Here is a 13546-nt window from a genome sequence, read left to right on the forward strand (position 1 = left end):
ACGTCTCGACCTTTCTCTCGTTCGATTCTAACCTCGAGCCAAACCCACAGAATCTCCATCGAGGAGAGGCCATCGGGCCCCCTGAGCTTATCGAACGACTCAGGCATCTGCCGGGAGGCGGGTTAAGAAGTTGTGGAGTGCCACCAGAGGGCTCTGCCGACCCCATCAGCAAATGATGGACCTGGATTCCACACGAACGTACCCGTTAGCGAGCTTGTTGAGCGCGGGTACTCAAGCCGTCGAGGCAAGTGTCGTTCACTCAGCCCCTCCGATTGCGAAAACCGAGGACGGGGTAACACGCAAATAACGGCCGACCCCTATCAGACCCTGATAAGGCTCGGGGGCTCGGGCCAAACAATGCAGGGACAAAGGCTCCACCTTGCCGAGCCCATAAAGTCCCCAGTTGGGATTTTTGTTGGAAGACAGGGCGGGGATTATCGCGATGACATCCATTGTCACCAAAACCACGATTCCGGTCTCCAGTAACACCCGACCCCAGGCAGGTGCGGGGGTCGGACCTTACTCGGGGGCTGTTAAGGTACGGCTACCTCCTCAATCCCCTCACATTATAATCAGCGGCATAATTCAGGGGAACGTATTGGTAAGACCGTAAAAAATCAAATCGCAAAAAATCAAACGAAACGAAATTAAGACGCAAAAGCACGAAAGGCGTCCAGACTCGAAAAAATACCGACACTTGTCCACATATTACATATAAGCTGTTCTCAAAATTGTTCGATTAATTACTCCCGCGAAGGGAGAACCATTTCTTTCAGACTGTCTGCCAGGTTCTTCGCAAGGGGAGCGACCATCTGCTCCATTTCCTCCAGCTCTTCATCCTCGTAGGTGGACGGAAAGCCTTCGCTCATCACTTTCAGGTTTATTTCCTTCTCATAGTGGGCGTGGGCGACGGTGAAGGCCTGGGTAATCCCAGCGTGAAAGGCACTCTCCTCAAGCTGGCCCACCCGAGCCGTGATACCTCCGACACGAGCCGCGAGCGGGCTGGTCTCCACCGGCTCCGTCACATTTAGGGCGTTAAGGACCACCCCGACCGCAGCTTGTAGAAGATCGTGCTCATCGCTCTCAGCCTGAAGGGCTCTGCGCGTATAGGCAGCCTCTTTCTCCAGCCTGGTGGCGGCGTTCTCAGCACTCGACTTTCCTTTCACCGCGTCATCAAGCTCCGCCCAGAGAGAGCGGACCACCTCGACGTCCTCGTCCACCTTCTGCTGGAGGGCTGTGGCCCTACTCTTGGCCTTCCGACGGAGGTCCCGCTCCATCTCCAGCTCCTTCAGGACTTCGCCGGCCTTCTCGTTGGCCGCGGCATTCCTCTGCAGCAGATCGTCTCGCTCTTTTTTGAGCCTGGCAATCTCCTCTCCATCCAGCTTGGACCTCGCTGACAGGTCCTCGAACATTCCATGCGCCTCCTCCGCATCCTGACGCGCCTGGGCCTCCCGCTCTCGGACAGTAGCAAGCTGGGTAGCCAAGTCTGCTTGCAGCCGGGCCTCCTCGGAAAGGCGATCCCTCTCCGCCTTCTGTTCGTGGAGGAATTGGGATTTATCCCGGCTACGAGCAACAAGAATCTGAGGAGGAAGAAGACTGATATCAGGAATACGAGAACACAAAAGCACATGAAGAAAGAAGAAAGTCCAGAAAATACCTGAGTGGTAGGGATAACGATCTCACGGAGGGCTCCTCTGGCCTGGTCCAGGGCGTTCAGCATGGTCGAGATCCCGATGTCAAGACCCTCCCGCTCCATGCTCTCGGAATGATCATCGAGCGAGAAAAGAGCTGACGTCGGGTCCTGAGCATCCATCCACTGGAGCGGCGGCTCTCCCCGCGCAGGGGAGCGGTTTCCTCCCGACAAAGGGGCCGGTGGCGGCTCCCTCCTGACCCTGTGCGGCACCACCGCCGCACTCGAGGACCCTCCGGCTGGACCCTCCTCCGTTTGGGCCGCTTCGAGCGCCACGGGTGGATCCACATGGACGCCTGGCGACGCGGATCGCACCACGCCCTCGGGTGCCACCACGACCGCGTCCGGCTGATCCTGGCTTGGCGCAGTCACGACCACCGTCACCGGCGGTATGCGGTCCTCGGCCGGCTGTTCCACGCCCGCCACGGAAGAGACCGCTCGCTCAGTAACCTCCGCGGGTGTGGGAGCCACCTTGGACGCCGTCGGTTCGGCCAACGCGGCCCCGACATCAGCACCACTCCTGCCCAAAACAGGGGTGGCTCCAGGCGACGCCGTCTGTCCCACTTGAAGGGCGAGACTCTTCTTGGGCGCCAGCCCCAGGGGGTGACCCGTCCGCAAGAACCTGCGCAAAGGTAATAACCATTAAGTCAAAATAAAAATGGAAAAAGGATGAAAACAGAGGAATCAACAGCTTACGTTGACGTCCTCGGCCGACGGAAGCGTTTTGGGGATGGATCCCCAGACCCCTGCCCGGACTCATCTGGGCGGGACCGTTTCATGCCTGCCCCCTGCTCCGGGGCAGGGGGGTTCATCTCGTCGGGCGCGGCCCCGGAGTCGCTCCTCTCCACCGTCTCGTCGGGCGCGGCACCGGAGCCATCCCCCTCTATCGTCTCACGGGGTGCAGCACCGGAGCTGCTCCCCTCCATCGTCGCCTCGGGGATGGCGGCGACGGGTTCGCCCTCCCCCATCCACCGGTCCTCGGCCGGCACGCCATGCGAAGCAGCGGACTCGCCGGCCTCCACTGACCTCATCGATCCACTTCCCTCCGCGTGGAAAGGGAAGGGCCCCTGCATGGGTGGGTGGCCACTTGTCAGCGTCTCCTCATCCTCCAGGACGCCCCAATCCACGTCGACGGCTACCTCGTCGTCGCCGTCATCATCATCATCATCGTCGTCATCCTCACTGCTCACGTCCCTCTCCCCGATCCCGTGCCTCCTGCTTCAGTCGTTTCGCCTTCTTCATCTCCTCCTTTGCCTTCTTGTCCCGCTCGGCCGCGAGCCGATTCGCCGCCGCCACAGCCCTGTCCTTCGGCAGTGGAGCCGGGCTATCCTTGAAGACTAGCACCCTCGGCTAGCCCCAACATCACAAAAGCTAGTATTAAAAAAGGGAGATTCAGGAGAAAGAAAAGAGTGCAGGGGAAGAGGGCTTACGAATTCGAAGAACCCAGGCTCCGGCCGCATTGGAGGATGCCCGGGCACCGGATACACGATGTCGAGGACCATGCCGGCAGAATCCTTCGTCGGCTCCGTCGCCTCCTTGACACGCTGCGCCACTTTCGAATAAGGGAGCGCCTCGTCAACGAGCACCGTCCCCTCGAACGATATCCCTGGCATCATCCGATGTAGGGGAAGCACGCACGCCATCAGTGGCGCCACCCTCCTCGCGTGGTAAGCACCGATAATCCCCGACCCCTTTACACCCCGACCCTTCAGGGCATGAAGGGCGGAGAGAAGGTCGGAGATGTGCTTCTTGTCTTTAGTCTGGACGCCCCAGCCCCATGACGCCGGAGCATCCACAATAAGACGTCCGGTGTACTTCGGTAGGGGGGCACTCGCATCATCCCTAACATAAAACCATTGCGAATGCCATCCCTTGTTGGATGTGGCCAGACGCATGTACGGGTAGCCCTTCGATCGGGTATGGCGCAGGTGAATGCTGGCACACCCCATCGGTGCGTCTACTTCTTTCCCCCCAATCTTCCTCCTCGACAGACTAACGCTAAAGAAATGCCGCCACAGATCAAAATGGGGATCGATCCCCAGAAAACCCTCACACAGGGCAACAAACGCTGCCATATGCTGTATCCCATTGGGAGTTAGATGCTGCAGCTCTACCTCATAGTAATCTAATAGCCCCCGAAGGAATCTATGCGCGGGTACCCCGAATCCCCGCTCATGGAAGAGGGCAAAAGAGACGACATACCCTTCAGGCGGCACCGGCTCACCCTCGTCGCCAGGAAGCAACCACTCCTGGACGGCGGATTGTGGGCGGAGAAGGCCACGGCGAACAAGGCCCTCCAGACGCCGGGAAGAGATGCTTGATCTGCCCCACAACTCCATTGAGGCAGCAGGGGGGAAGGGCAGGCGCGAGCTTAACGGCGGCTGGAACACGAACGCAAGCCAGTCGACGGTGGCGATGCGGGCGTGAGGAGCTGGGAAGATTGGCGGCGGATGTCTCAGAACGCAAAGGAAGGGGAGCGAAATACGGAACCCTGGGGGCGAACCCCGTAGTTTTATAGGGGGCGACGGACACAAGAAGGGCAACCGTCCGCCTCAATCTCCGGGCCTGCCACGCGCGCCACCGCGTCACGTCGCGGGACACGCGCCCGCAATCCCTATCCTCTCACCCCGAAAATCTCGGCGGACAGTTCGCCTTCCCCAAGTGAATCCGGACTCGCTGCCCACCGGGGAAGCACAAGCCACAAAGGCCCGTTTCTTTTCTCTTTGGCCCACCTAGGGCCCAGCAACTCGCCGGCCAGCCCAACTAAGAAGGAATCCACAAACGTTCCGCCATCAGGGGCAGAAGCACCAGTTAAAACAGCCCCGAGTCCCCCGAGTCAGTCCCCAGCGAACAGAACGCCACGACCCACTCGAAAAAACACCCAGTTGATGAAAAACTAAGTCCTTCAGCCTTACCCGCGAAGGGACCGATACAACCCCCCGGGCGACTCTACTCGAGTCACCCGGGGGCTCGGGGGCTACACCCATCGGGTGCGCTCGCGCGCACCCTCCGGCAATTTAAGCTTCGGCGAAATCAAAAAACACCCTCCAGGCGGTTCTGCCCGAATCACCTAGAGTCTCGGGGGCTACTGTCGGGGACCTAATACCGGGGTACCCCAGAAGGTGGAACCGATAACCACCAAACGTAAAAAACTTCTGGACGCATAAGGGCGCCACGTCATCCTTTGTTCGAATGACAGGAGTTCGGTTCCGCCTCGCCCGATACCCTTGGGACGGGCTCGGTCTCGCCCGAGGACCGAGGGATAAACTCCGTCTCGCCCGACGCCTTGAGGACGGGCTCGGTCTCGCCCGAGGGCTGAGGGATGAGTTCCGTCTCGCCCGATCCTGGAGGGGTGGGGTCAGCCTCACCCGACGCCTTTGTGGGATAACCCTGCCTCGCCCCAAAGGCTCAAGGCTAATCTCCGTCTCGCCCGACGCCTATAGGGCGGGCTCGGTCTCGCCCGAGGGCTAAGGGATAGATTCCGCCTCGCCCGATCCCGGAGGGATAGGGTTAGTCTCGCCCAAGAGATAGGGACTGGCCTCCGTCTCATCCGACGGCCCAGAACGAGCCTCGCCCTGATCGATATTTATCCCTCATAATGATGGGTACAGGACGAGACAAGACGTTCGGGTCAACCATGGCTCCAACGACCATACCCTGCACCCTGACAGGAAAAGAACTGCCAGGGAACGACAGGACTGACGCTTTAGACCCTTCCGGGCGCCGCAGAGCCCAAAAGGTATTATAGGCGCGTGCGCCTCACTCTGTAGAGTTGTAGGCGCCGCCTTCAGCTCTGGGACGCGGAACCCAACGAAGATATACGACAACCGCTACACTCCAAGAACGGATTTGCTATCTCCATGAACGACGGATACTCCGTCACCGCGCTGTGGACCCGAGGAAGCGGGGGGGGCCCTCTTCCCGACCCCTCAGGTCCTCCAAGTCAGAGAGCCTTGGCCACGGCGCTGCACCGGACCCCAACCCCGAATCCTCCCAACAGGAATCATGGGAACCAGAAGGCGTGTGGAGCAAGGCTGGGGGGAGGCCCCTAAGTCAAAACCACTGTACTACAGCCCATACCCTAGGGGCAGCATGCTGTGACTGATTTGACATCCTACAGAGATATTGACGACATCTTAAACACTTATCTTCCTTCGCACTCATGAGAAGGGAGGACCTGACCAGGTAGACATGATCCACAAGGTAAGTAGAGTACGTATCCTGGAGCTCTCACCCTTGTAAAGCCAGCCCCTTCATCTATAAAAGGGGAGGCATATCCTCCATCAAACGGACGGGAGAAAATAGGACCGAACAATAGAACACATTCACACACAGTCAAGCAGCTACGAAGCTCTTGACCACCTTTCAATCCTTCGATCAGAGACTTGGGACCAGTCCCTCTCTCGGCAGTTTGTATCCCTTACTACAAATCGTTACGGTGCTAATAACACAAGCAGCAACAAACTGGACGTAGGGACGTTCAGCCCGAACCAGTATAAATCCTGTGTCCTTTAGCGCACCATCCGAGCCTAACGCGCATTACTATAAATTTACTTGCCGGTGCTTGTACGAAACACCGACAAGTAGCAAAGTGTGCATCCACCCTTCTCATTGGGCTTGTCGTGGTCAAGTGAGAGTTCGTGCTTGTTACTCTTGGTGATCACCATCACCTAGACGGCTTGGTGGTTATTGGGAGCTTGGTGATCATCCGGAGAGCTTGTGGATGACCCAACTCAAGTTGTGAGCGGTTGTGGATGATTCACCGCGACGAAGTATCGAAGAATCAACTCGTAGAGAGCACTTGATCCTTGCGCAGATCAAGGGGGAGCTACACCCTTGTGCGGGTGCTCCAACGAGGACTAGTGGGGAGTGGCGACTCTCCGATACATCGGCAAAACATCGCCGCGTTCCTCCTTCTCTATTTACTTTTAGCAATTTAATTCTTATATTTACATTCATAGAATTACCATGTTAGAGTAGGATTGAAACTTATGTTGAAAGTCTTTTGTGCGGTAGAACAATTAGAAACACTTTCTAGGCACAAGGGGTTAATTGGGCTAACCATATGATTTAATTATTGCAAAGAAATTTAGAATTAGCTCAATTCACCCCTTCTCTTAAGCATCTTGATTCTTTCACTCCCGCCACCACCCGACTTCTCCACTCCATCAGCCTCGACGCGATCGATGAGGCATTTGAGGAGCTACGGCTGCACGCGTCAGATGCTCATACCCCTGGGAGCAACCAGCTCATCGACTTCGATTATGGGAGGCTTGAGCATCAGCTCGCCGCCTTCCTGAAACCCTGTCTGTCACAGGAGGATCTGTGTTGCCTCACCTTCTCCTACGCCAACATCAGGACGCACCTCGCTGGAAGGGAGCCGCTCACCCCGGAGCAGCTTACCGGTAGAGCCGCGGCGGCGTTCCCCTTCGGCGCGCGCAAGGCTGCGTGGGCCGCGGGCCACTCCACGGCGCAGCACTTCCGCTTTTGACTTGGCTTGTTTAGTTGGCGAAATTTTTGGCGAAATGGTACTGTAGCATTTTCGTTGTTATTTGGCAATTAGTGTCCAATCATACCAATCATAGTCTAATTAGGCTTAAAAGATTCATCTCGTGAATTTCGTCTAAACTGTGTAATTAGTTTTATTTTTTATTTATATTTAATGCTTTATGCATGCGTCCAAAGATTCGATGTGACGGAGAATTTTGAAAAATTTTAGGAACTAAACACTACCTTGTTTTGGCTGGAGAGAAGTTTCGGTTCACCTGAGCAGACCGGTAAGAGGAGGCTTAAATTTCATCCTGAAAAGATCGAATAACAACACGACAGACGTGCTGCTTGGTTAGACTTCCATATACCCTTTGAATCTATAGTACTCTACGTACACTCCTTGATCTAAATTTAATACAAGCCTGCCTGTGGTCCACCTACACCGCTGTCCATGGTCAGTAGCAAATTTATATAAAAATTTGGTTAAAAGCACCATACTGTACGCAGATGCAGTAGTTCAGTACTGCACTGATCTAGTAGATCTCTTAGCAGGTGCAGGCCTAGAGATGCTTAGCAGAGCTTAGGTGGTCCTCTTAGGCATATATGCATGCGTACTTGTGCTCCTCACCTCTCACATTCAAAGATGAGCTGGGTGCAGGTTCACTTTGGAGGGCTAGCTAGTTGGAGGGGAGGTGGTGGTACTCGTATCGTATGTGACAGCAGCTCGAGCGAGACTGTCACTGTTCACTCCCTGTACTTTGACAGGACCAAAGAATGCAACGCAAGTCTGGATCCGCACCAAAATGGTGGTATTGTTTTGCCAAAATGTAACGAGCTCTACGTTTCTCTACTGTACTTTGGAGCTTTTGAACAGGCCCAGGTGAAGGCTTTTGCACTGCACACATCTGGGAACAGTGCTAGATACTTTCACCAGCCAGTAACCAGTTACCACAGTTTTGTTCTTTACTCGATCTCGCTTCTACGTTTGTTCAAACAAAAAACAAAGAACATGAGCCCTTGTTTAGTTCCACCCCCAACTTCCAAAAAGTTGCTATAGTATCTGTCACATCGAATGTTTACGGCCTATGCATGGAGCATTAAATGTAGATGAAAAGAAAAACTAATTGCACAGTTTGGTGGGAAATTGCGGGACGAACGTTTTGAGCCTAATTAGTCCATGTTTGAATACTATTTACCAAATAAAAACGAACATGTTACAGTAGCCCCAAAATTCAAAATCCTACTACTAAACACAGCCTGAAGCCATATGCAACTCCAACAGAAGAATTCATGAATGCAGAATCATACCACACTGGCATGTAAAAATGTCAAAGGTCAAAACAAACACATTTGTCTTTAGTTCCAGGTTCGTTAATTTTCACATTGAGAATATTTTGATATTAATCTAACTTGGTAAATGCATCAAAGAGGTACTTCTTCCGTTTTGACAAGGCAATCGGTAAAAATAATAAACTATATAGATTTTCGCAATGAGAATGAGTTATCAGTCTAATTTGACAAATGTATCAAAGAGGTACTTCCTCCATTTAGAAATAAATACTCCTATATAACATTGAGGCAAGGTAATCAGTTAAAATGATAAACTAATTAGATTGTCCTAATTTCGCCAAACATATTTTAAATCGGTGTATGACCAACTGCATTTATGCATTTATCTTTAACTTAGGCCTTGTTCACTTTGCAAATTTTTTTGAACCCGATAAATAGTACCACTTTTGTCTTATTTGGCAAATATTGTCCAATCGTGGACCAACTAGGCTCAAAAGATTCATCTCGTGATTTCCAACTAAACTGTGTAATTAGTTATTTTTTTTACCTACATTTAATACTCCATGCAAGCGGCTAAAAATTGATGTGATGGAGAGAGAGTGAAAAAACTTGGAATTTGGATGACATCTAAACAAGACGTTAAGCTGCAAATCGTCTTAGCAGCCAAGCAAGAATGTACGGAGCGGTTTGATTTCTTTGCTGAAGTTTGGAAATGGTGGGCGAGCTAAGGTAAGGCAAGAAATCGGAGATGAGCTGAAGTTTGGAACCTGGACAAGCTCATCTCGATGCCTCTGAAGGCAAGGATTTGTTGCTGGGCGAGCATACCAAACGAGGCCATGTAGTATATGTTGTATTTCTACTTCCACTAGCATAGTACTATGAACGTAGCCAGCAGGCCATGAAAGTAATGCCAGGCCTAGTTCACTTTGCAAAATTTTTGAACCCAATGAATAGTATCACTTTCGTCTTATTTGGTAAATATTGTCCAATCGTGGACCAACTAGGCTCAAAAGATTCATCTCGTGATTTCCAACTAAACTATGTAATTAGTTATTTTTTTACCTATATTTAATACTCCATGTAAGCGGCTAAAAATTGATGTGATGGAAAAAAAGTGAAAAAACTTGAAATTTGGATGGCATCTCAACAAGGCCCTAACCGGTCTGCCGCGCGCACTGGCAAAGCAGGAGTCTCGAAAATATCTCCAGCATGGGACACATTAGCCAAGCCAAGGTCAGAATCCTCAAAGATCAGGCTGCAGCTTGGGCCGTGTTTAGTTCACGCACTGAATTGGCGCCGCCAAAATTCAGGCGGTACTGTAGCTACAGTACCGTTTTGTTTTTATTTGGTAATAATTATCCAATCGTTGACTAATTAGACTCAAAACGTTCGTCTCGTAAAGTACAACTAAACTGTGCAATTAGTTTTTAATTTCATCAACATTTAGTACTTCATACATGTACCGCAAATTTGATGTGACGGGGAATCTTCTTTTTGCATAGTGTCAAATTCTGGAATTGGGGGAAACTAAACATGGCCTTGGGCCATGTTTAGTTGCTACCAAATTCCAGAATTTGGCACTATGCAAAAAGAAGATTCCCCGTCACATCAAATTTGCGGTACATATATGGAGTACTAAATATTGACGAAATCAAAAACTAATTGTACAGTTTGATTGTACTTTGCGAGACGAACGTTTTGAACCTAATTAGTCAAAATTTGGACAATTATTACCAAATAAAAACAAAACGGTACTGTAGCTACAGTGTCGCTACAGTGTATCCGGCGGCGCCAACTTGGCTGAACTAAACGAGGCCTTGGTAGTTTAAACCCCCAACAAAACATCTGGCGTATGCGGCGTGTGCGCGGTTGCCTTCCCGGCGTTCCCGCTGCCAATGGCGTGCGCGTGTCTCCTCGCGCGTGCTGTGCCTGTGCGTGAGCGCGCGGGGGGTGCTGCTGCTGGTGGTCCTGCGTCTACTACGGTCGCCTGCATCGGCCATCAAAGGAGGAGCGCAGCCGGCAGCCCTGTGCGGCGCGTTCGTCCATGAATGCGGCTCTGTACCACAGTCCAAACGGCCTGCGTACGATCGCTCTGCTAAACTTCGGCCTGTTCGCTCGTTGGTTTCAGTCAGCCCAAACTAGCCAGCCAACAGTGTTTTTCTCTCACAACAAACCAGCACCAGCCAGCCTAAACCAGCCCAGAAACTAACCAGCGAACAGGCCGCTTTTCTATAGCGCCAAACGATGTTGAACTACCTAGCCGCGATGATTCAAACCCGCGCAAATGGTCCCGTTATCCGTGACCTCTAGAACTTGAGGGAGCATCCATGGCTAGAAGTAGAGTAGTTGTTCAGACGGAGGATTTATTTCAGCAGGCGCACCTGTACTCACGATCGTCAGGTAGTAGTAGCGTGCAGCAGCGAGATCGTCGCCGCGCCGCTGCCCCGGGCGCCAGATGGAAGGGCGCACCAAAATTTCGAACGGCGCTGCCGCCCGCCGTAGCCCTCGTGCCGGCGCCGCGGCAGCCGCCAACGGGATTGGACAGGAAAGGACGGCCACGCTTTTCAACCTGCTGCGCCGACTCGCGTCGCTTGGGCGTCTGCCCTCTTTGCTCGGCCTCGCGGGCCTCCCCGCGCTTGGCCCACGGAAACTCCCATGCCACCTGGGCTCGGTTCGGACGTGGGCAGAGTAATAGCCCAAAGCGAATTCTAAGCGATGAGGCCCATAATGAGGAGCACAGTGCACAGCTGCTAATTCAAAGCCCAGGCCGGATCCGCGGAAACCGGCACAGGCCCAAGCACGACCACGAATCAAGGGAGGGGTGCGGACGAGACGGCAAATTCGAGCTGCGAGTTCCGGCGCTCGGACCAAACAATCGGGTGGCACTCGCATACTGCTCCGCGGTCAAACAATTTAAACTTTGATTAAAATTATATAAAAAATTCTAACACTCATAAAACAAAATAAGTATTATAAGATTAGTTGTAGAATATATTTTTATAATAAATTTATTTATAGATATAAATGCTAATATTATTTTATATAAATTTTATCAAATTTAAAATAGTTTGACCGACACGTTTTCCATAATTACGTTCTTTTATGGACCGAGGGAATATCAGCCTGTTCGTTTCGTCCTAAACGATTTATTGCTGACAGATTTAGTGTGAGAGAAAAATACTATTCCAACGATAGTATAAGCCCAGCCTATTATGAGCTGGGCTGGGCGCCTGGGCATGTCCTAGTTGAATGAATTCTTGGTCTGGCTCAGTCGCTCAGCGAGCGCCATTGCCACGAGCTCATGAACCATGATCACAGATCACGCCAAGCTAAGCTACGGCACCGGCCTTTCTCGACTTTGGTAGCTCCTTGTTGAAACTGAAAGCAAACTTGTACAGCCGTGAACATCATGCTAACAACTTTGTACACTCCTACGTGGTTCCTCCACACGCCGCTCGCCCTGTCCACCTGCCCCGGCCCGCGCCGTGGACGGACGGCGGAGCTACACAAAGGGAGGCGGCACCGTAGCGGCGACCGGCGGCTGCGGCGGGACGACCTCGAGCGGCGGCCTGGGCGGGTCCACCTCTGGGAGCTGCGGCGGCGGGACGTCGGGGTTGGGCGGCACGGTCGGGACCTCCGGCGCCGGCGGCGACGGCATCGCCGGGCCAGGGAGCTCCGGCCCGGGCACTGGCCGCCCCGGCATCGGCACGTCCACGCCCGGCGGCGCGTTGAACTCTGGCGGCGTGTCGATGCTCGGCAACTCGTCCGGCGGGCGGTTCGTCCCCGGCACCTCGGCCGGCGGGCGGTCCGTGCCAGGCACCTCTGCCGGCGTCGTCCTGCCCGGGAACTCCGGCGGCGGCGGAGACGCGGCGTGGCAGCGCACGCCGCCGACGAGCCCGGCGGAGGAAGCCGACGGCCGGCGCGCGAACGAACGCATGGCGCGTGCCGACGATGACGCGGCGGCGCGGCACGGCGGGAGGAGCGACGTCGTCACCAGGCTGACCGGCATCGTCGCGCTCTGCTCTTCCTATCTTTGGCGTACACGACGACGATAGGCTAGACAAAACAAAAAAGGCAAGGCAAAGGGAGATCGGCTGGAACACTCGCACGATCGGTGAAGTCCTTATACGGCTGGCGACTTGACACGTTCGGCGACGAGCTGGAGTACGTGTCCTGCTCGCCGAAGGAGGTGGCGTCTTGCGACACGTGCGTACGTGTCTGTCGTCTAGGTGTTTACTGTTTTCCAGTTAGATCAGTGCTTCACAGGCTGCTGCCGTGCTGCGTGTTCAGCGTCACTGGACACGGAGTTCTTTTTCTCCCCTCGGCAACAACTGGACGCTTGTATTAGCTTGAGCGACTTCAACTTCTCCGGTTAGTATAAGACCCAGCCGTAAATAGTTAGCTACCTAATAGCTCTTAGTAAAAATTAGCTAGCTAACTATAAGATGCAATTTGTTGGTTTTTTCTTGCTAACGAAATAGTTGTTAGTAAAATAACAGGTTATAGTAAGCTAAACTATTACTATTAGCTAGCATTAGCTCAAATTTGGATGAAACTCCACAAAGAAAAGAAAACAATCAGCACCGCCCTGGTTTAGATGGCAGCCGAAAGAAGCCAAAGTCACATATTAAGATTTAGGACATGTTTGGTATAGCTCAGCTTCATTAATAAATTAGTTTTTTTATTTCAGTTCCATAAAGCTGTTTGATCAGTGAAGCTAAAACTGTTTTAAAAAAACGTTCGATAAAACATATTCTCAGTGAAGATAGCAGAGAGAAAGATGATATAAACTAGTATTTCAAACTTCACCTGGGGAACTCTGCATGTGAGTGAAGCTGGAAACAAGCTTTTAAGAAGAAACTGTTTCATCCCGACATGTTTGGTAAGAGAAACTGGAAAAACAGTTTTGTGAAGCTGGAGCAAAAGACCTACCTAGCACAGGACATTATATTAGTAGGACTTGTTTAGATGACAGCCGAAAGAAATCAAAGTCACACATTAAGCTTTATATCATACTTTGGGTACAGAAAGTTTGGCACGTGCAACACCCTTGCTAAGGAATTCTCATCAAATATC

At 52.7% G+C, this 13546-nt stretch overlaps 1 protein-coding gene across 1 annotated transcript; it reads right to left on the minus strand.

Annotated features, from left to right (window-relative positions):
- Positions 1–11861: 11861 nt before the first annotated feature.
- Positions 11862–12550, minus strand: LOC136478440 (protein TRACHEARY ELEMENT DIFFERENTIATION-RELATED 7A-like). The gene has a single exon (XM_066476901.1). The coding sequence runs from the start codon at positions 12477–12479 to the stop codon at positions 11973–11975; it is 507 nt and encodes a 168-aa protein (XP_066332998.1). The 5' UTR covers positions 12480–12550; the 3' UTR covers positions 11862–11972.
- Positions 12551–13546: the final 996 nt, after the last annotated feature.

This window comes from Miscanthus floridulus, chromosome 1, assembly GCF_019320115.1.
Source record: "Miscanthus floridulus cultivar M001 chromosome 1, ASM1932011v1, whole genome shotgun sequence".
Classification (NCBI taxonomy): Eukaryota; Viridiplantae; Streptophyta; class Magnoliopsida; order Poales; family Poaceae; genus Miscanthus; species Miscanthus floridulus.